General features: G+C 41.5%; 2 protein-coding genes and 1 long non-coding RNA gene across 14 annotated transcripts in view; 1 reads left to right on the forward strand and 2 right to left on the reverse strand.

Annotated features, from left to right (window-relative positions):
• The window catches only part of UBXN4 (UBX domain protein 4), a 14,483-nt gene extending 3,735 nt beyond the window's left edge, over nucleotides 1-10,748 (reverse strand). The window contains exons 1-8 of the mRNA XM_068195182.1: nucleotides 10,591-10,748; nucleotides 5,160-5,262; nucleotides 4,280-4,308; nucleotides 3,349-3,467; nucleotides 2,594-2,759; nucleotides 2,057-2,159; nucleotides 493-547; nucleotides 174-338 (exon numbers count right to left, since the gene is read on the reverse strand). Of these exons, the coding sequence (XP_068051283.1) occupies nucleotides 174-338; nucleotides 493-547; nucleotides 2,057-2,159; nucleotides 2,594-2,759; nucleotides 3,349-3,467; nucleotides 4,280-4,308; nucleotides 5,160-5,262; nucleotides 10,591-10,669 (819 nt within the window). The 5' untranslated portion in view covers nucleotides 10,670-10,748. The remainder of the gene's footprint in view (nucleotides 1-173; nucleotides 339-492; nucleotides 548-2,056; nucleotides 2,160-2,593; nucleotides 2,760-3,348; nucleotides 3,468-4,279; nucleotides 4,309-5,159; nucleotides 5,263-10,590) is intronic.
• Nucleotides 10,749-10,896: 148 nt separating this feature from the next.
• LOC137476850 (uncharacterized) lies at nucleotides 10,897-21,710 on the forward strand. The gene is made up of 2 exons (XR_011000660.1): nucleotides 10,897-14,364; nucleotides 21,187-21,710. It is a non-coding gene; the product is annotated as an uncharacterized lncRNA (long non-coding RNA).
• R3HDM1 (R3H domain containing 1) overlaps nucleotides 16,573-22,192 on the reverse strand; it is a 52,916-nt gene continuing 47,296 nt past the window's right edge. For 10 of the 12 annotated variants that reach the window (XM_068195245.1, XM_068195239.1, XM_068195236.1 and 7 more), the window contains 3 exons: nucleotides 21,067-21,146; nucleotides 20,186-20,270; nucleotides 16,573-19,177 (listed from right to left, as the gene is read on the reverse strand). In XM_068195245.1, coding sequence (XP_068051346.1) covers nucleotides 18,825-19,177; nucleotides 20,186-20,270; nucleotides 21,067-21,146 — 518 coding nt within the window. In that variant the 3' untranslated portion in view covers nucleotides 16,573-18,824. The remainder of the gene's footprint in view (nucleotides 19,178-20,185; nucleotides 20,271-21,066; nucleotides 21,147-22,192) is intronic. The other 2 variants (XM_068195242.1, XM_068195235.1) reach the window with 1 other exon arrangement.

The following is a 22,192-nucleotide window of genomic DNA, read 5'->3' on the forward strand; positions in this document are numbered from 1 at the left end:
ACAGGAAATGCTACATAAACCCCAAACACAAAAATCGTTACTATACAAGGCTACAGGATTCCAAATGGAAAAACGAACAATCTTTCAAAACCTCAGCAAATGAGAAAATTTATCATTTTAGTACACTGTGAGAGAGAGAAGCAGCAAACTCTCTTCCAAAATGCAAAATTTACCATTGCAATCTGTTGCCTTATGCGCTCTCTAGCAGCTCTCTCTTCTGCCTTTTCTCTGTTCCTTTCCTCCAACATACGTTTGGTCAATTCTTCTTCCTGTCGCCTTTTGTACTCCAACATTTCTTTACCAGTTTTCCTTCTTTCAATTTCTTTCTTAATTTCTTTCTGAATAGAGAGATATAAAAATTGGACCACAAAATTGCTTTGGGCAAGAGAAAAGACTGCAGCATGTTTGTGTAAGAAGGAATTAAACATTTATTCAAATAAGGGTTAAAAAAACAAACCTGCAACTGCAAGGGGTTTTACATTTTTGTGTTACCTGTTCTTCTTCTTTCCTTTTCTCTTCTCGTCTCTCTTCAAGCTTTTTTGTTAACCTAAATTTAAGAACAGAGTGAAAAGTCTTATCATTGCAGTATTTTCAAATGTTAGTGAAGCATTTGCAAACGCAGGAGAACACATGAAAATGAGCTGTAGCAGCAGTGATTCATTCCCATGCGGGTGCACCATCCATGCAAAGGGCAGTGGTGATTTCACCACCTCCTTCCTCACTTTAGAGTTGTTCTAACGTATTCCTTTTGTCCTTTTTCCACTCATTAAATGAAGAGTCCTACATATTCTTACTGTTGAACAAACTTATGAAGATATACAATAAGCAAATACTATTTATGATCTGTGGTAACAGAAGCACTAAATCTCAATCTCTTTTTAGCCATTTAAGCCATCTGGTTTCTTCTGCACATCACCTCCTAAAATGGATCACAAGTAATATATAGCCCTGACATAGATGCATATGCATCTGCCTCAGCTATCCAGAAAAATGCCTCAGAATAAAGACTGACTTAAAAGAACAAAGTATATTTCCCAATACAGATTGATAATAAAATCCCAACATATTTGAAGTCTGGGGAAAGGGCAGGCATGACCCAATGAGAAAAGTCATATAATCAGAAAAATGTAAGGTAGCTGTTCAAAAGAAAGCGGTAATTACCACAGAGCTTGGCCTATTTCTCCCCCTTGCAAAAAAATGCTGTAGACAAATTATGCATTATTTTAGAAGGTACACTGATAATTATATTAAAATACTGACTGCATTGTCTTATCAGTGGTAAGTAAAAAATATACCTCTTGTCCAAGAACTTTGGAAGAAAATTAAAATAAGCATGAAAAGGATTTAAAGTGTATTTTAGCATTATAAATATTCCTATTATTAATATACCTAAACATGTATTATGATTTTAGACAGGATATTTCAAGTACAAATCTTACTAGAAACAAGTTTATAAACAATATCCTGTATTTAAAAACTATGAATAATGAATGAATCATGTTTTGAGCCAGGTGTTTCTGATCACCATACTTCAAAAAACTGAATTTAAGATATTACTGCTCACTGATCAAAACACGAGTCTCAGAATAGGATTCCACTGACTTTTTCAATATCCCTAAACTACAGTCATCAAATCAACAAGAAGAAATAAGATGACATCTCTATACAAAACCTAGGTTGGCATTTTATTACACCAGTTTCCAGTGCTTTGAGTTCAATGTTTCAATTAATTCAAGAACCTGCAGCAAACATATCACCTCTATTGAATTTATACCAAAGGTGAACACTTACAGTTTTCCAGATTACCTCTTTCTTTCAAAGTACATGAGAAATTATATTAATTAAAAACCTGGTTTGGTATTAGCCCTAGTATTGTCAGAGACATGTAACAGAAAGTAAGACCACATAAATATTTGCCAAATGGCAACAGATGAAGGACCAAAATCCTGTAATTAAATGTGTTTGTTAAAAAACCCCAAACCAACCTAAAACCCAACAAAACTGCCTCTTGAGAAACAAATACAACACATTAAGAAGTCTGAAAAAATAGACTTGCCTTTCTACTTTGAGTGTAAGATCATTCACAGGCTGAGCATCATTTGCTTGCTCATCTGCAGAATTAGTTGCTTCCTGACTTGCTTGACCTGAATTTGCTTCATCTTCAAGGGATTTACAAGAAAGCAATGCATAAGAAAAAAAGAAAAGGTGCATTTCTTATCATAACAATTATTAGGCTCATTGCTACCCACAATTTGCAGCAACTGGAATATCTCAAGGAGATGCGAGGTTCTGCTACTTAGACTCCCCCCCTCAACAATTTGGTTTCAAGTTACTAAGCCAAAAAAATGCTTTAATTGAATCCTTTTTCAGCAAAGCATACACAATTTTATTGAGTTATAAACCACAGATTCCTCACTTATTAAAACTAAGCAGAATGACAAGTTATCTTTCCCTCTAGACTTGCACAAAGCATTCTGGAATATCCCAAGTTTTTCCTCAGTGAGTCTGCTCAATATATGGCCTTTTATATACCATCACGTAACAACTTAAGAAAAACCATTTCCAAAGCAAACGAGGTGGCAAGAACACTAACCATTACCAGCAGAAGATGCTATTGTCTCAGCAATAACAGCCTCAGCAGAGTCACAAACCCCTGCTCCAGGTTCTGCACTTTCTGGAGCACCATCAGACTGAGAGGAGGGGCAGGGAGCAGATGCCTGACTGCCATTTTCCAAAGGCCGCCCTTTCCCTGTGTGCATCTAAGAAATTGAGAGAAGAGAGAATGGAGCCTATGAAAGTTCAAATATTTTTCACAGGTTAAAACGTCAAGACTGAATTATTATTGAAGAATCAGCCCTATTGAAAATACAAAACTAGAACTACCATGTATTGTTGAGTATGGAACAATCAGGCATTTCATATTGTTTTCTAATTTTAGTCTTGCACCTGAAATCAGAGTGATAAAGCAATCTACACTTGTGTATAACTTTATAAATCCACATTACAGAACAATATTACATAACCACGTTATAAGCTAAAGAGTAATCCCCTTAAAGGTGAGTTGTTACATTTTGTCATTCCAGTTCAGAGTTCTTGACACATTTCTTCAGTACTGTGGGTTTACACAGGTGATCTAAACCAAACAAAAAATAATGCAGCACATGTGCACAGTGCTTCCGACCTGTGTCCTGAACTCAAGGTTGCAATTTTATTGTTGGAACGACAGAACCAATAACTCACTGGTTCTACTTCCACCAGTAACTTCCCAAAGGCACAAGCAGGGCCCAGGGCCATCACTGTCCTGAGCACGACCAGCTCCATCTGGAAGATCCAGCCTGTCAGCATTACCTGTTTGACTTTATGGATTCTGGTAACAAGCTCTTCCACAGAAACGCTGCCAGCAATAACTTCCAAAGGGATTCCATTGTCTCCTATAAAAAAGCTGGACGGGACGCACACTACGGGATCTGCACAGCGACAGTTAAGGGTGGTGAATGACAGGAGCTGACACAGTGTAACCTTCCAGGGCAAAGCAGACCTCCTTCCTACAGGAGCTTCTAGCCCAATGCTCTCATCTCCAACGGCTCACCAGCAGCCAGGGCCAAGGGAGGAAGAAAGAAAAAGATGCTGGCAAACATTTCATGCAACTGGTAAGCTTTCCTTCTTTTCTTTTTACTGGTTTAGGCCAAAGTATTTTTCTACAACTTTTCAGGGAACTGATTATGCATTGACTTGAGAATATTTTGTTTTAGTGTCAGACAACATCTTAAGTAGACAGTAATGAAATCTCCAGAGCATGAAGGAAATCCAAGTTAAGGTACAGAATTAATGAACCATAAGCAGTGACCTCCTTGAGGCAGGCAGGGGTTTAACCTGACTTCACACCTGTGTATGGGACAGAACCCAGGCCACTGCTTGTTCCTCCTCCTTTGCACCTCTGAGCCCCAGCTCATAATTTAAAGCATTTTTGTTTGTTTTCTAATGCTGATTAGTAGGACCAACAGGTTATTTAGATTGCATAAAACTTTAGATGATTTTCTATTTAGAGAATTACATAGGATTAACATAAAAAACCCAATTTGCTCACTTTCTCTAATAACTGACAGCTAGTTCAATAACAGATGGCATCTATTAACTACAGTTTATTGCATAGTTTTGTACCAAAATAAGTATTTTCAATAGCATTGCTTGTAAGTATTTGTCTTAAGAAGGGTATTAACTTGTAAAGAGCAATTATCTGTAATCATAATGTAGCATCTAAACAGATCTCAAAGGATACAAATTTGAGAAAACTGCAGGCATGCTTCACTGTTTAAAAGAAAAGATTCATTTAGGAGTAGCAATCATTTTGCAACAAGTTCAGATTAAGTCTTTCATCATAAAAATAACTGTCCTACAAAACTATTTAAATACTTGAGAGAACACTAAAAGCAAATTTGCATTGCATCTTATCATTAACATCCTGCAAAAGTGTTGACATGGTGACAATCCTTGGTTATCAGAGTTGACTACATAAAAATTAGGAAAGCAGTGCTAAGAGGCAAGTCAGGAAAAAGAAATCTAGTCTATTGAGCACAAATAATGTAGTAAATCTAATAAAATGTCTATAGAGCATTTCAAAATAATTCCATTTGGGGAAATGTCAGTGCACTTTGTGTACATGGACTGGAACACAAACTTAACAAAAACAGCTGAGTAATTTACCCAGGAGCTTAAATGTTTCTCATTCTATCTGTTACAATGGAGGCAAACATTTTCTCTGGGGCTTTACAGATTTTTATCTTTCTGAATTCATGAACGGTTTTTAATTCATTATGTAACTTGGCAAACCAAGAACTGCCTCTAGCACTTGCATTTTTTATTACATCATTTTTAATAGCATTTTTTGTGTCTCTTCCAGTTGAGAAAGGGCAACCTCAAGCATTCTATTACTAGTACTGGAATACAGTCTGAAATACTCAATGAGTATGTGCAGAACACAACACTAAATTTTGACATTTTCTCAGGCTTTAGGGACTCCAGGAGTACTGAATTCACTTCGGCTCTGGAACCCTGTATTTACACTATCTCCAAATCAGGGTGAGGACTTCAAAAGCCTCTTATTCTCATCATCATCAATGAAAGACTGTGTAAGAAGCAGAATTAGAATAGGCTCAAACCTTTTGGTGTCAATTTTAATAGCAACAAAACCATCTGATGCAGCTTCAGTCACCTTCTCATCTTCCCACCTTGCAGCCATCTCAGCAGACTGTTCATCTTCACCTGCAAGACACAGCACACACATGAGCTAAACCCACCACAAATTGCTCTTTCTGCCCTGATTTTAGCCTTGCTTCAATCCCTTGGAATCACCTTTGTAAAATACTCTGTGGATTATTTTCAAGTCAGTTTATAATTTTTTTTTGTAATCTGGAGACAATTCACTCCAGCTGCTCCACTTTGATATGTCAAAACTATGTTCTGCTTGCCCCTCTTTATAAATTTAATTACATATTAGTACATCAGCTGCTAGTAGGTAAACCTATGTTCTCCACTCCCTGTAAATACATAATTCAGCAGGTAAGGTTTCACATTGACAGTGTAAAAAAAAAATCCCCAAACCAAGAAACATTTATTTGCAGATTATTTATAACTTAGTTTTGTATTCCACTTCCTGACATGAACAGTAACAGTAAGAGGGGAGGAAAAGGTGTGAGGAGCACAGAACAGGAATAACAAATGCAGAGGAGCTACTTGGATAAGAGAAACTGAAAAGGTGTTCCGGGGCCAAAGATTCAGAGGTGTTATTTTAATCAGATGAAACAGATTTATCTGTTTCTGTATGTTTTAGGACATAAATGTATGTCTGTAGGACATACATTTATGTCCTAAAACACCAGTTTAGGGAGGGTGTGGGTTAATAAATAGATTCTGATGAATCTATCATTTTTCACCAAGTACACTGGCCTGCAACCATTTATTTATCTTCAATCTTTTTTACTTCCTAGCAACTTGGAATGGACTGCAGTCTTGATGAAGAATCTGAGTAACCAGTATGGAAGTATAGTAGTCCATTATTCAGCGACAACAACAAACCACTTGTTTGTTTCATCCCAGATGCCATTCCATGCAATATTTTTGACTTGTTAAAGATCAGGAGTTCCATGTGGAATCTCCCAGTGAAGTGCTGCTATCTGGTCACAAGGCCTCTCACAGGGGCACGTATCAAAAATACAATTTTGGAAAAGTGGTTTCAACCACGTGTCTCAATTTTTCCCTGGAATTACTGGAGCAAGTAAGAAAGTATCTACCTCTATTATTATTTTTCTGCATAAGCAAGCAAATATTTAGGCTATTTTACGTGGGAACCTTTCCTCTTCCTTTAAGTGCAGTGCTTCCAAGTGTGGTCAATGCAGCTGTTGTGCCCAGAGCAGCTCGGCCTCCTCTCCTGTTTCCAAATGCTCACAGGCAGGCAGCTGCTTCACCACACACTGTTTCAAAAGGACATCTGCTCATCTGATTAGGCTACTAAAAATATCTAAATACTTGCCTAACGCTAACTTTTCCACACAGCCAACTGCTGGAGGAAAAAGAATGCTGAAAGACACAAAGAGGGCAGAGGCTGCTTACAGTACAGTCTGAGAGATGACTGAATGAAAATGCTGATAGCTCACATTTTATAAAGCTCTGTGCTATGATGCAGTGATTATTATTGTGACTACCCAGTGAACAGTTGCTTATTCTCATACATCTTTTTGTTTTGATAACCCTTTCTCATTTAGTGGTTAGGGTTCATTTATTACAGTTTGTAGTAGCAATTATATCCTGAAATCAAAACTGCCAGGTTACAGGAAAAACATCAGAAAAGTCAAGAAGTCAAGTGCAACAGAACTTGACATAATTCATAATTCTGCTAAACACTGAGCCAGCACAACAGCCTCATAATTGTAGATCCCAAAACTCTCAGATTTCTTGTTTCTCAAACAAAAACATCACTGCACTTAGTGAAACAACTCACAGTCACACCTCCTCGTCTCTTAAATCTGATCAGGAAGATCTACACAGGGAAAACATTGATCATTTCTCAAGTGATTCACATACCGGACAAGACTTTTTGTGCAATAATTTACTCAAAACCATCACAGGTTATCATTAGACTTTAATTCCCCTCAGCATGCAGTCATCAAGGAAGTGTTTCCCTTTCAGAAGGAGAGATAAGCCCAACTTACTTTTCCATGTCCAACATTTCACAGCTACTCACTGAGAGAGGATTGCCATTCTGGAAATGCCAGGAAGCCAGGACATGAAACCATTCACCTCCTCCTCTTCATCATTTCACTTATTTAACTTGCAAAGTCCCTTGATACATCTTGGCTACAAATAAGTAGCACACAGCTTATGTGTGCACATCAGCATTTTGTAAAAATCATTTTTTCCCACTGAAAAGCACTTTTTGTGAGTGGCCTGGTATTTTCATGATCAGAACACGTCTAACCTTTGGAAAGATATAAAATAATCTGCAACACCTCCATCAGAACAGAGGAGGTTTCGTACCAAATGAACTATTAACTTTAGACTAGTGATTCAAAGGATCAAAGGCTTTTTAACTCTGTAGGCTACAAAATCATCTGCAGAACAGCTACCAACAAGATACCAGGGGTGTTCAAAGAATCATAACATATCCTGGGTTGGGAAGGACCCACAAAGATGATCAAGTCCAACTCCTGGCCCTGCACAGGACACCCCAGAAATCTGCCCATGTACCTTTTGAGAGAGTGTTTTCCAAATTCTCCCTGAACTCTTCCCTGAGGAGCCTGTTTCCCTGCCCAACACCCTCTGAGGACAGCAGCTTTTCCTGATATCCAGCCCGCACCTCCCCCGACACAACTTCACATCCCCTGGGGCATCTGTGTTGCCAGACCCGTTTCACTGTCAGGAATCCCGTCCCTGTGCAGCAGCACAGGGAAACTCCTGCTGGCAATTACTTGATGCCACAAAGTAACTCGTGTGTTCTCCAAACACAACCCCCCCACCTGGTGTGTCCAGAGCACATCTCACCTTAATATTTCAAACCAGTTTCCTAAGGCAGACCTGCTTCATCTCATGCTTTCTGGGGAAAATGGAGCAATCCCTTTTATTGCACCTTCCCACGAGTTCAGGGAACAGGACCTTTAATACCCTTACACCATCCTGTCACCAGAATGTGCCATGAAGGTTTTAAACACTGAGCTCAAAAATGCTGGGATTATGGCTGCAAGCAAAAACACTGAAGGAGAAACCTGATTGAACAATGTACACTTACAATCACAAATGCCACCTCATTTTTAAGATAAATAACCACATTATTCCTGTCTTGGAATTATTAATATTAATATTATTCCTAGAAAATATTCTGGAAGCAGAAGGAATAATCCATTTCTTCATTATCTAGAGCAAACGTAAGTGAAGTGCAGAGGAGAGGGAGAGAGGGACAGGCAGATGGTGGCAGAAACCAAAAACAGATGGACATATCTGTCCAATTATAATTTCCTAATTTTTGTCAACTGTACCTAATAGCTGTCCTCCACAATGGCCGCTCCAATACAATAGTGAACTTAATTTTCAATTTCTCTCATTATTTTTTCCCATAGATATTACTGGATGAAGTGTACAGAACCAAACACTGCTGAAAGCCTGTTCTCCAGGTGCTTTCAGATGCCTGTCTCCAGTGGGAAGTGTGCAGTGTAAAGGCCCAAAGTTACCATCACTGTGCAGTTTGAAACGTGTTTCTACCCAAACAACAAACCCAATCTCTGCTAACACAAAACCAGACTGTTCTTCCAGCACTCCACATCCTTCAAAAACAGCAGCTTCCACACACAGCGAGAAAGTTCTTGGGCTTCCCAGCTCCCTTTCCCAGCACATGTAACAGAACAGTTTCATGATCAGCTCTGCCACGGGTCAGCTGCCCTGATCCCACGGTGCCCAGGGTGGACCAGGTATCAGCAGAACTCTCCAACTCTTCCATTTCAGACATCTGCCTGGCTGAAGTGACACTCTGCCTTTTCCAGGGCTCATAAGAACAAACAAAACAAACCCTCACAGCAGACACAATGATAAAACTAGGTTGCATCCCTGCAACCATAAATTTATCTCCCCTGTGTATCTACATATTCCTACACTCACCTAGTCAACATCAGAATCTAATGGGCCCCGTTTTTTGCATAACTTTTGTTTCATAAAAAATACTGGACATAAGTTACAACATGCATTTCTCCCTGATACATGTATCAAGTTGAAACTACTCAGAGGCCCACCAAAGTCCCTCTGTCACTGTCCTCCTCAGCTGGGCAGGGGAGAGAATGAAATGGAAGGCTCATGGGAAGAGATAAGGGCACAGGGAGATCACTCCCCTGTAATCTTTGCATGCAAAACAGATTTGACTTGGGGAAAAAATTATTTAACTTATTACTAATCAAAAATCAGAGCAGGATCATGGGAATTAAAAACATATCTCCTCCCCACCCTTCCTGCAGTCAATTCCTCACACCTTGTCTCCGCTGCTCCTTCCTCCTCAGGGGCTGGACTCCTCATGTTCTTCCAGCATGGGGTCCCTCCCAAATTGTGCAATGTGACTCTTTCCCAAGGGCTGAGGCTCTTCATGAACTGCTCCAGCCCGTCCCTTACTCCAACACCAACACAGCCCAATATGTGGTGTGACAAGACCCTGATTTCTATCAGTACGTTTACTATCCAGCAGAAAATGCTGTTCTCCAAGTATATGGAGAGTTGTGTCAGCAAAGGAATTTTTCTGTTTGCATTTTTCTGTTCACATCCCCTTTGGGAGGGAACTTCTTGAAGCCACGTGAGTCCCACAGTCCAAGAGATCTTAAGGGAACAACACTAATTCAACATTCAACGTTGTTGTTTTCATGAGGCACCTGAAAAACTACAAGCCACGAGCACGTAAGGCAACAGTAAAATTTAAAGAAAAAACACACAGAGAGACAAGCAAAAGCTCAAAAATAAATTAAAGAGCTTGTCTAATCACAGAATATCACAGTTTCAGTCGTGTTGGAAAAGCCCTCTGAGACCATCGAGTCCACCCTACGGCCAAACAGCACCTTGTCAACCAGCCCATGGCACTGAGTGCCACGTCCCGTCCTCCCTCAAACCCTGCCGGGGACCTCAGCACCTCCCGGACAGCCCGTCCCAATGTCTAACCACCCGTTCTGGGAAGAAATTCCTCCCGTACCCCGCCTAAACCTCCCCCGGCGCAGCTCAACACGGTGTCCCTCTTTCGTTCACAGAGAAACGCAGCGTGCACAGGACGATGTGAATTCCTACAGGTTCCAAATGCAGTGTTATGAAACACGCACTGGCGGTACGAGGGAAGGAAACAAAACACAACAAGCAGCCCGGAGAGCTGCACCGCCGAGAATCCGGGGCACAAGAGCAGAACGGAGGGAAGGCGACACATCGGACGGGCGGGGGCCGGACACCGACACCGCGGGCTGGAGCTGACACAGCACAAATCCCGCTCGGCGGGAGGGGCGGCGGGCGGGACACAGCTGGGAAGGCGCTGCTGGGCCCTGCCCGGGGGGCAGCGGGCGGCCCCGGGACGTACCGTACCTGCCACGAACACGACGAAGACGGAGCTGCGCTCCTTGGCGGCGGCGATGGCGGCGGGGACGGAGCCGCCGAACCACATCGTGGGAGCGCCGGCACCCGCCGCCCTCAGCGCCGCCGGCACCGCGCCTGCGCCGCCGCCGCCGCCGCGCCAACCGCCCCCCGCGCGCCTGCGCGCGCGGCCCGGCGCCGCCGCCCCTGATTGGCGGCCGCGCGCGGCGCGCGCCCCGCCCGCCCCGCCCCTCCCCGGCGGCGCGCGGGGGGCGGCGGCGCGCCCCGCCCCCCTGAGCCCGGCGCCATGTTGGCGCTGTGGCGAAGGGGCCGCGTCCTGCCGCCGGCGGGCGGGGCCCACGGCGCTGTCCCGCTGCGGGACGGGCTCGGGGCGCCACGAGAGGCGAGAGGAGCTGCCACGGTTAGCCTAGGGAGGGGAAGGCTGAGGGGGGATCTCGTTTATACACGTCCTGTGAGGAGCGGCTGAGGCGGTGTCTCAGCCTGGCGAAGCGGCGGCTCAGGGGGACCTTAACGCCGTCCACGACTACAGGAGGGTGGAGCCAGCTGGGAGTCGGGCTCCTCTCCCACGGAGCCAGCGACAGAGCGATAGGACGGAGCCCTAAGCTGCTCCCGGGCAGCTTTGGGTTGGACATCAGGGAAAATCTCTTCTCAGAAAGGATGCCTAGACATTGGAACAGGCTGCCCGGGGAGGTGGGGGAGTCACGGTTCCTCTCGGCCTTTGAAGAAAAACTGGATGTGGCGCCGGGTGCCGTGGTCTGGTTGACGTGGTGTTTGGTCAGTTCGCACTTGATTACCTCAGAGGTCTTTTCTAAACCAGCTGACTGTGTAATTCTGTAATGCAGAATAAATGCCTCAAGTAGAATATAAGCGTCTCAAAGTCAGGCACCAAGAGGACGGTGCCAGAACCTTTGCAGTTGTGCCCCATGACAGGATGAGGAGCAATGGCACAGACTAGAGTGCAAGGAATTTCACCTCAGCGCGAGGAAGGGCTTTGCACTGGGGGTGGAACAGGGAGGGTGTGGGGTCACCCTCCCTGAAGATGTTCCAGACCCACCTGGACACATTCCTGTGTCGCTGCTCCAGGTGACCCTGCCTCGGCCGGGGGTTGCACAGGGTGATGTCCAGAGCTCCCTTCCAACCCTGACCGTTCCATGATTCTGTGAGGCAGCTGCCAGAAAAAGGGGAACCTCCTGCGCCCGGGGCTGGAGGACCGATGGCCACAGCCATCCCTGCTTCAGTGCCCACCCTGGGGGAGGCAAGGGCATGACTGGGGGGAAAAGTGATGGAGTAACACGTTTGTTCTTATGTTTTGTTCTTATGTTAAACAGAACAGAAATAGAGTATTGTGTGCAGAGATCCTCCATGAGAGGCAGGAGATGAAGCCAGGACATCCTCCATGCTTCCAGGCGTTGTGAGGGACTGGCACAATGCAGCCAGCAAGGCAGAAGGATTCCTTAATAGACATTTCACAGCGGTGAGGACAGGACAGTTGATGTCAAGTGCTCTGATGATAACATTTTGGAGAGAACACTTCGCTTGAGCTTTTCTAAAACACCATTAGGACTGTGACTGTGTGTACTGGTAACTTGCTGAGGCAGGTACTCAGATATTGAAAGGCCAAAAAACACACAGTGTCTCAGTATGGAAATCTTTCACTGTTGTACCTTGTGTAACTGGATAATAACAACTAAAAAATCCTATAGACTTACAGCGAAAAGGAAGCAAATCAGTGTTGACAACAGTGTACAAAATCTGTTTTACCTCTCCCAAGATGCAGTGTGTGGAAATTGTGTCACAGTAATCCTCGCTGGGTAAGCTTTGCATGTGTGTCGTGCTGCTGCAAGTTTCTTAAAGAAATACCATCAGAACATGTTTCTGAGATGGATTTAAAAAAATCAGATAGTTTTGTATTTTCTTTATGATACAAAACAGATTTAAGGGCAATGCCCAAGATTGGATAGTATCAAGCTAAATCTGTTTTTGGAGATTAACAAAGAGGCATCTCTGTTACACAACTGCATGTAGAGGAGGAGGTTAGGTTGTAAGGTGTATCTTGAATTCTCTAATACATTTGGATGTGTTGCACTAATTCTTTTGGCATTTCCAGCAATGTAGTTTGCATTTACTGCATCTGACTTGGAACCCTAAGTTGGAAGCCACATTTCACGAGAAGGGTGAGTGAAATGCTGAGCACTGTATGTTTTGCAAATATGATTTTCAAACTCTTCGATACCATTTGAAACAAGGAAGAAAAAGAAGGGCTTACTGTTGACTGGACATGTAATTTTTGTGAAGGTGTACAACCTCTTACATCCTCAGGAATTATTTATATTACATTCTCAAATAACTACAGTTTTAGAAGTGGCATTCTCCAACTGTATGGTCACTGACTTGTTGGATATGCCTTTGCTGTTCATGAGAGCCTTTAGCACAGGTGTGTCTGGAAACAACAGAGGTCTGCAGTCTGTAGGCCTAGAAAAAGACAGGATAACTAGCTAGTAAGGAGAAAATTTTATTGAGAAAAAGTAGTTTGACAGCTGGAGCATTACCTGGGATTCAGTTATTTGAAGGGGGATGTCTTATGTGTTTTCAGTTATTGGCATAGGAAACAATGCAAGGCAGTAATTTGCATTCTAAAATAATTATTTTTTTCTCCCCAAAACCAGGACACATCCATCTGGATTAAAATGGAAAGTATCTTTATTAGAGAATTCCTGTTTTAAATTGCACTGTTGCTTCACCCTAAATCAGCAGTTAATTATCAAATCAAAGGTATCAATTTAAGCCAAGTAAGAAGTCAGCAAATTTGAGCAACTGTGGAGTGAAGGTCTGGTGTATTTCCCAGATGGTTTAAATCAGTGTGCTAGACTATCAGAGCACACTTAATAATGATGTTTCTTACAAACTACATTGGAAAACCAAAGAAGGGCAAAGCTCATTAACCCTATAACTAGGGCAAAAGTTAGGATATGAGAAAAGAAGCAGAATGCCAGTGTCTCCCTCTCAAGTTCAAACTGAGACCACTGTAATTGAAGTATGATGTGCAATATTGCTTGTAGATATTCTGTTTAAACTCTCAAGTAATTTTGGGAGATCAAGTGTAACAGATCCCTTGGTGTTGAAGTCAGTGCATACCCAGCCAGCGTCGAGCGTGCCTTCCACCTCTGCTCACCTGGGTCTGAAACATTCCACTGCTGTCAGCACCGTGGATCATCATCAATCCCCAGCTAATTCACCTTCCCAGTTAACTGGGACACAGGAGCTGAATTAAGAATAAATCTCACTGTTAAGCATTATCCACAGCAACACAGTTTATTTTTATAACTTATTCCAGTTTTAAAAGCATACAACTGCCAGCGACACACAGGCTGTCCTTTACAGCTCTTTGGTTTACAGCACCAGGCTCATCTGACATTCCAGTTTCTCTTCCCAAGTGCAGCACAGTCCATTACAGCCGCAAGCATCCCATGTTATGACTCAGTGCATGAGCTTTACCAGTGAGACTGGAAAAGGAAAAAATAGCAGCAAACACTGAAGTGTTTGTGTCCTGGACCAAATTTTAATGCTTAATCACGTCTTCAGCAAATTCTGCTTTCAACCCGACAGATTTTGACAGACATTACAAAACATCAAATAGTTGCAAGCAGGATAAAACATAAACCTTGCAGTGAGGGCTGCTGAACTGAGCCAGGGCCAAACCCCAGCCCTGCAAGTCTGAAGACACAAGGCAGACGCTGAAGTAAGAGGAGGCTCATGCCCATCGTGGTTAAGAACATAATTGCACACATTTTCAAGTAATCCAAGAGGCAACTTAATTTACACCGAAGGTTTTGGATGTGAATGGTGACTTTGGTCTTCTTAGGTTCTAGAATAAAATAACTTACAGGGACTTAATATTCAGATTGTTCTGGAAATCAGGCCCTCTTAAGGGTTCTGGTCTACACCCAAGAAGTGATGCTTCCAAAATGAAGTCACATTAACATTGTGCACTTTAATTTTATACTTACTGACATCAATAGCCAAAATACCCAAAATGTTTTAAATGTGAATAGGAGTAGGACATTGAGAAGAGGCAGTGCATCAACCTTCATGAAAACCAAGCTGTAGAAACATTGAAGGGATTGAAATAATTCCTTTCATAGTTAGAAATATATAAAAAAAATCCAGCTACAATATTTTTTCATGACCTGTAACTTAAAAGTGTTTTGGTAAGTTTTCTCCAAAGCTTTATCTAAACATTCTTTGCTTCAGGGATGAATACTTGAAACCTGCACCAATTTTATGTGGAAAAAATATATCATGGAGCTAAATAGTATTTATAGAAAGTCCTTTCAGGCATCCAAGCTAGTACAAGGTTAACTCAAAACAACAGACAAGTCAGGTGTGAAGTTTTAAGGCATAAATGAGTGTCATAGGATGAGAATACAACTATTCATTCCACCTCGAGAGGGAACTGGCTTGCAAGAAGATAGGAAATAGGTAAAAATTCTCCCTGTGAAAGGTGTGTTGTGTACCCAGGTACTTTATTGGATTCATTGAGCTTCACAGTTCTTGTGGTGCTTTGGTAAAACCCCATCTGCAAACAGCTGCCCTGTAGCACCCAGATCTGCAAACATCGCGTGTCCTACAAAAGGGTTAGGGGTGGTTGCAGGTGGAGACACCCAAGCACTGCAGCCTGTGTACACCAAAGTGCAGTTTCTGTCTTCGTAGACATTCTGCTCCTTTTCATGTCAGTTTTCTAAGTGTATGTGAGTGAAAGAAAATCATTTCATATTAGAACAGGTGACACTTGCTCAGGGAGAATGTCAGGGAAGATGCAAGATGCTTGTTCCCAACCAACCCTGCCTTACCAAAATACAGGAGCCACAGCCTGGTAGGCACATGCGGGCTGTGAGGATGTTTTAGGGTATGCTGGAATGATCCACCCAACTCCAGCATCAGGCCCATGCAGTTTGGAGAGTCCTCAAAGTATGGGGCTTGAATTTTTATTAAGTTTTAATTATCTTTTTGACTAATATCAGAAATGATATGAAGTGTTCACTGTTCAGGGAGGAATTTTACAATATTAGTGCAGTAATTAAAAATTAAAATCAAGAAATAGTAGCTTTTGGTGGAGTAGGTAATGGCCACGTATGTTCAGCTTTTCTGCTTATTCTTCCAGTGCTTTTCCTTAGTTCTAAAAGTTAAGACATGCTCTCAAGTAAAACAAAACATATTGCTGCAATATTATATTGCTGCAACTTAATTCCTTTTGCCACTATTTGCTTTAAAAATAGCTTTAATGGTAACTGAGAAGAAGCTCAAATACACTGGAGTACTAAAAGATTTGTTGAGAACACAAGAATGTATTTTACATGCATCTATTACATGCATGAAGTGCTTTTTATTTGCCTTCTAGACCATGATCCAAATCCGTGGAACAAATGCAGTTCCAGAGGTTTTGCACATAGTGCCTGGGCTTGTGTGGTTTAAGGAAACAAAAGGGGCAGAAGGGTATAAAGGCCAGGAAGGTATAAACTGTCTTGGTTAGATGAGTTTGCATCCTGTTTGCTTACTAGAGAAAGTATTAAATAGCACAAACCCAGGAATAAACAAAACTGTGAAGTGGAAATACTTTTAATACTTTGCCCACTGTAGACATCAGAAGCCTCTGGCAGTGTAAAGTCCTGTGAATTGTACCTGTGTGGCTCATATCGACACATCCAGATAAAATAATGTAACCATCCCTGTTTAACACAGAGTAAAACACACTCAGAAAGGATGGCAGACCTAACTGGAAAGGGTCAGTTTCTGGATTAGAATACAACTGGCTTCTTATATGTTTTAGTTTTTTCTTATAGGGCAAGTTTACAACTTCTTTGATAAAAATAAAATACTTTCTGTGCCTTGTTCCTAACCAGTCTGTCCCTTCCTTTCTGTTGTTTGGGCTGCATTCTCCATGCTTACCACCCTTTACCTTTTCTCCTCTGTTTATTATGAGGACAGTTTATGAAATGCAGCAAGCCATGCAAGACCCTTTGGAAAGGGTTTGATTTGATGCAAATTTAGTGCTAGGGTCCTTCAGAATAGATGGAAGCTCCCAGCTACTGCCTACCCTTCTACATCTGAAGAATCTTTTTGTGGAATGAGTTAATGATGGGAGGCAGCTGCCTTGCTGGGCTGAGACACCTGTCCCTACAGCCCTTTAATCTCTTAGCTACTTCTACAGGATGAAACCATAATCCTAAATTAGCGTGGCAGTCAGCAAGAGGCAGTGACAGAATGCAGGCAGTAGTCATGTTGTCTGTGCTGTTCAGAGGAGGGGGTAATTGATAAACTGGGGCTTTTACCAACTTTGGGTTTGGGTGCAGTAAACTGCAGCAGTCCAGCCCGAGGAGCAGCAAGAAATACATCCTCAGTCAAGCATAACTTCAATGCCAAGTACCATCCTTCTAGAAAAGCAGACTGGAATAAGTAGATTTGTCTTTTACCTCGGGACTTGAAGGCTAACATCCTCCCCTTTGTTTTAGGGGAGCATCTAAGTTGACCTTTAGTAAATACCTGTTGCTACAGCATTTCACAGAATCAAGTACCATAAAACGAATTAATTAGGCTACATTATTCCCAGACAGGTCAGTTTTCTAAGTTTCCCTCCAAGTACTTCATCACTGTTTGGGTGTTCAGGGATAGAATAATTTGTATGAACAATGAAAATTAATGCTGGTTTAGGCACCTTAATTCTTCACCTTTACCCCCTGTAAAATGTTTTTAAACACAAAGTTTACCTTGAGTTTCCTCTTTCAGAAGTCACAAATGCACAAAATGATAGCCTTATGAAGTGACCAAGTAGTTGCTTGTCTACACACCAAATCAGTTACTGAGCTAAAAATAAAAAAATCAGGAGCAGTCCCTTACAGCATCTGATTAATTTCTCTTTTTTACTTATATAGAGAAACACTTAAATATTATGAAGGGCTGGATATCATAAATGCCAGAGGAAGAACAGCAGGTGGTTTTTTAAGAGGTTCTAATATTTGTGGTCTCAAGTGCTTTTCTCACATTTGAAAGCATTCCAGCCCTTAACATGAGCTCATCCACGTTTCAGAAGACTCCTAGAAGCTTAAACAAGTGCACTGAAAAAGTTTGTGTTTGTAAACATTTATTCTTTTGAACTGAAAAAGGCTTGCATCAGCACACATTGTACAGACTTGCAAATTACACAAGTTGAAAAAAGTTTTGTTTCATTTTTGTGCAATGAATCTTTAATGTCCAGTGAGCATCTGCAAATGATGAAAACTTAAACTATTAAAAAGGTTTCCAGCACTTACCAAACACAATTATCTTAGCGTGAAAAGGAAGAGAAAGAGACCCATACTGGTGGGAACACAATTAAAGTGCAAACATTTTGTCACTTGTATGAAGATACATAAAGTTTCTTCACACTTTTGTTAAAAAGAAATATTAAAATGTGATTCAGTGAACATTCTTTGTAACCTATTCATAATCCCCTTCTAGTAATTATTAAACTTGCTGGATCAGAAGCAAATTCTTCAAGGGTACAAACTTGTAATTTCTTCTGACATTGTTTGAATATATTGCATAAGACAAGGACCTAAGGAGTTAATTTCTAAAATGATACTCTTTCTTAAAGAAAAACAGAAAAATAAGAAAAAGGAAAAAAAAAGGGGGAAAAAAAGAGGGAAAAAAAGAAAGAAAAAAAGAAAAAACACATAAGGGGCAAAGAACGGGTTAACTTGAAGATCTTGGGTAGTTTGCTAGAAAATGAATGTAATTCCTTGAGAATGGTTCTCTTTTCCCCTCCACCAATCCTCAGGTTCCTGCCTTGGAATGGACTGCTGTGTGCTGGCTGTGAAAAGGGATTATAAAATACAAATCTGCATATGGATTTTTATGAACATCTGCTGTACAATAGAACTTTGGATCTGATACAAGATTTCAAAAATATAAAACAAAACTGCTATAAAAGTAGGGGGCATTTCAGCAGCATTCCTTACAGAAAGCTGCCTGTCGCAAAGATGATTCCTTGCTATTGTCTGGGAGTAACTCTGTAAATTGTTTTCCTCATCTTGCTGGATTCACTGGGTTATTTATTCTTCAATGGCAAATGTCATGTGACAAAACATCCCAGGAGTCTCTGTGAAGAGAACAGAAACCCCATGACATCAAACCAATCGAGGAGGGAGGACATGGAAGTAGTAAAGGCCGAGTGTCCGGCGGTGTAACTGCTACTGAGAGCTGGCCCTCTCCAGGACGTGGAGGTCGTAGTGCTTCTTGCTGGTTCTCAGGCGGAACTTGCTCACCGCGCTGCCGCTCTGTCTCTTGAGCGCGCTCTGCGCGGCCGCCATGCTGGGGAAGGTGGCCAGAACCGTGTAGGTGGACGCCAAGTCCCCGGCCCGCGAGGGCTCCGGGCCCCCGCCGCCGTCTCCGGAGAACTGCCGCTGCTGCGCCTGCAGGCACTGGGAATCCCTCAGCCACCGGATCTTGGCACCCACTTTCAACAGTTCTCCAAAGAGTTTCTCTGCTTCCATACGAGTTATGCCTTCCGGCAGCTCAGTAATTTCTAGAACTTTCCCCACAACTGAAAGAAGAAACACAATGAATCTAAAGCAGTTATTGCACTTAATGATACAACATCCTAAATGAAAAATTCCCTATTTCATACTTGTATCTCCAGCTGGCTGATACCAAATCCACAGGATTTGCCTTCCTGATATTCTAGAGAGCTTTTGGTCTCACATTTAGCGCTGCTTACAAATACAATTTGCTTACTTGTACAAGTGTGCAAATAAAAGCTGGCAATACAAAGAAGGTCCTCAGAACAAAGAGGGGATATAATAAATTTTGCAGCAGGTTTCAGAACTCAATATAGCATCTCACTGGCCTTGTCTGGTAATGCTTCACACATCACCATGCCAAAAAACTAGTCTGCCTTACCTCAAAAAAATCCATTAAATTGTTAGAAAAACTGATTTTTCTTTAACTTTCTGTGAAGAGTTGACAGCAGGTAGCAAAAATTCTCAGTAAAGGTGTCAAGATAGATGCCATCAGATTTTATTTTATTTTCATCATAAAAGATGACATCTTTACCAATTCCAATGAGATAATCTGTAGATCTCCTAGTATGTCTCCTACATCCATGTGCTTAAATATACTAGAATGGGAAAAACAAAAAAAAAAAAAACAACCCAACAAACCAAAGAGCACAAACTAATTTGTGGTTTATGTCTGATTTCACTTGTTAGGCCAGTAAAAGGAAGCAGGGGTGTCTATATTTAATATTTAATGTAACAATCACAGAACTTAGGCCCAGTAAACTGACACACTAGCTCTTTCTTTTAGTGCTCTCCAATCCTAAACTTCTCTGGTCTTTTCTCCAGCATTCGAAATTACACTTTTCCAATTTAACTTCCCTCTTCCCCTCTCTCCATGTCTTCCTCTCCATCCTTATGTTTCCAGTGTTTGCCGTGTCCATTTGTGTCCAATTACTCTTTGCTCTGGCCTTCTCATCTGTGCTTTTCTTGTACATTCCCAGCCCATCACCATAATTCATTTTTCTGGAGGACCGTGTCAGTCAGCAATTCTATACCTGGTTCTCCTGCACCAAGATCTGCTGAAGCAGCCTTCTTTGCTGGTTTCTTTCCCCTGTTTCCATGTCTGTTTCCAGGCTGACACTGGAAAGATTGACATAAAGGGAGGACTTCAATGACAATCCACCAGTGCCATACAATTTCTAGTCAGCTCAGTGACAAGCAGTGCAGAGCAATGTCTGGAAAATAACCTGCACTACCATGGGACAGAGAAGATTTTCACATTCAATTTTAGTTACTGAGTTTGATAATCCTACAGTCAAGCACATGCAATCCTTCATTACAGAAGAAAGGGAGGCAATGATGGGGGGAAAAAAAAAATCACCTTAAATCATCTTGGAAAAACATCCCCCTGCCCCAGCCATCACATCCTCCAGCTGGCATTGGATGGAACTGAGCAAGGTAGAGGCAGGGGGTTTGTGTGTCCCAAAAATTAAATAGAGGGAAAGACTTTTCAACTTTGCTAACACAAATATTTTGGGTTTGTTTTTCTTAAAAAGAACAAGCCCACTCTTTGTTTAAAAACTACCACGTGTATTTTTTTTAGAAATGGTTACTTGAATAAAAGAAAATAGTTTTAGCAAAGGCTCTAAACCCTTTAGATTTTTGAACTAGCTAGTGAATTGCTTAAAATTAAAATCCATCATCTACACTGTGCCTAAAAGCCAAAGTTCAGACAAATGTTTCTCACTTTTTATTACAACAAACAAGAACAATGGGGAGTACTGACATGGAATAAAACTTATTGCTAAGCAAGCACCTTCCACTCAGTTCCTGTCCAACTGCAGTAACACATTCCCCTATTCTAGGTGGTTGTAATGGTAGTCCTGAATTGTTTTTTTTTTTTTCAATGTTTCATGAGATTGTTCTCTTTTAATACCTGTTGGCTTGTTACTTGTCCACGTAATAAAGATGGATTGTATTGCAGGGGCTGGCCAAGCAATGGGTATCTGGCATCTCCTTAAAGAGAAAGGTAATTAGAAGGGTTTTTCTGTTACAGGAAATCTTCCTCCAAGTCCCTCTCACACTGAATATGTTACACAGAAGAGAAAGCAGAACTGCTGTGCACAAAGCTGAGTGTCTGGCTGAGCTAACAAACTCAGAGCTGCCCTGAGTCCCATCAGTGTCAGCCACGTCCTGATCCCAAGGTGAAAAGGTACAAACTTTCTGGTATTTAGGGATTACACTCTAAGTTTTTATTCACTGCAGTCTTAGATAAGTCTTTTCTTTTCAAAATGAGCTTAATAAATCTAAAGCTCCTCTCAGCATGCTAATTTAGTCATTTCATGGTTATAGCCCTGATTAGAGCCAGGTCCATCTTCAGATTCCTATTTGTTGCAAGGATGCACAAAGACAATGCACTAGAAGTTTTCAGTAATCACAGCAGATTGAGAGAGCTAAGAGGTGTGCTTCAAACAGCCCACCTGGAATTTTTACAACATCTGAATACAAAGCAATGACAAAGATGATGCAACAAATAAGACAAAGACAAGAAAATAAGGTTCTCTTTATAAATAAGAGAGACATACAGAATTTTCTGTAAGTTTTGCTTTAAAGTAAATCTTTCTGTAAAACAGACCTGTTAATTTTGGGTTTGAGAATTTTACCAGGATACTTTTGCTCACTGACAAAAGGGGTTTATATCATTGTGTTATCAACTATCCCAACCCAGTGAAAACTCCCTATTTGCTGTTTTTCTGTAGACATGGCAGCAGAAGATTGAAATTCTTCTACAAGGAATTTTTTGTGTCCTTGGGTGGGTCCTATCTGAAATACTGAGTAGTCCTGGCTAGAGGCTCCATCCCATCATGCTTGTTGTTCTACAGAGGAATGAAGAATACACGCTTAGGCAGTGATGCCGTTTAGTGCATTATCAACTAATGATTTAAGGGTAAGACTTGAAGCTAAATTCTAGCAAACATTTTATTAATATTTTCAATTAGGAAGCCACTGTGCTAGAGAAGCACATCGATGAGAAGATGAAAAGGCTTTGAAGATCTGGGGGA

Source organism: Anomalospiza imberbis, chromosome 7 (assembly GCF_031753505.1).
Source record: "Anomalospiza imberbis isolate Cuckoo-Finch-1a 21T00152 chromosome 7, ASM3175350v1, whole genome shotgun sequence".
Classification (NCBI taxonomy): Eukaryota; Metazoa; Chordata; class Aves; order Passeriformes; family Viduidae; genus Anomalospiza; species Anomalospiza imberbis.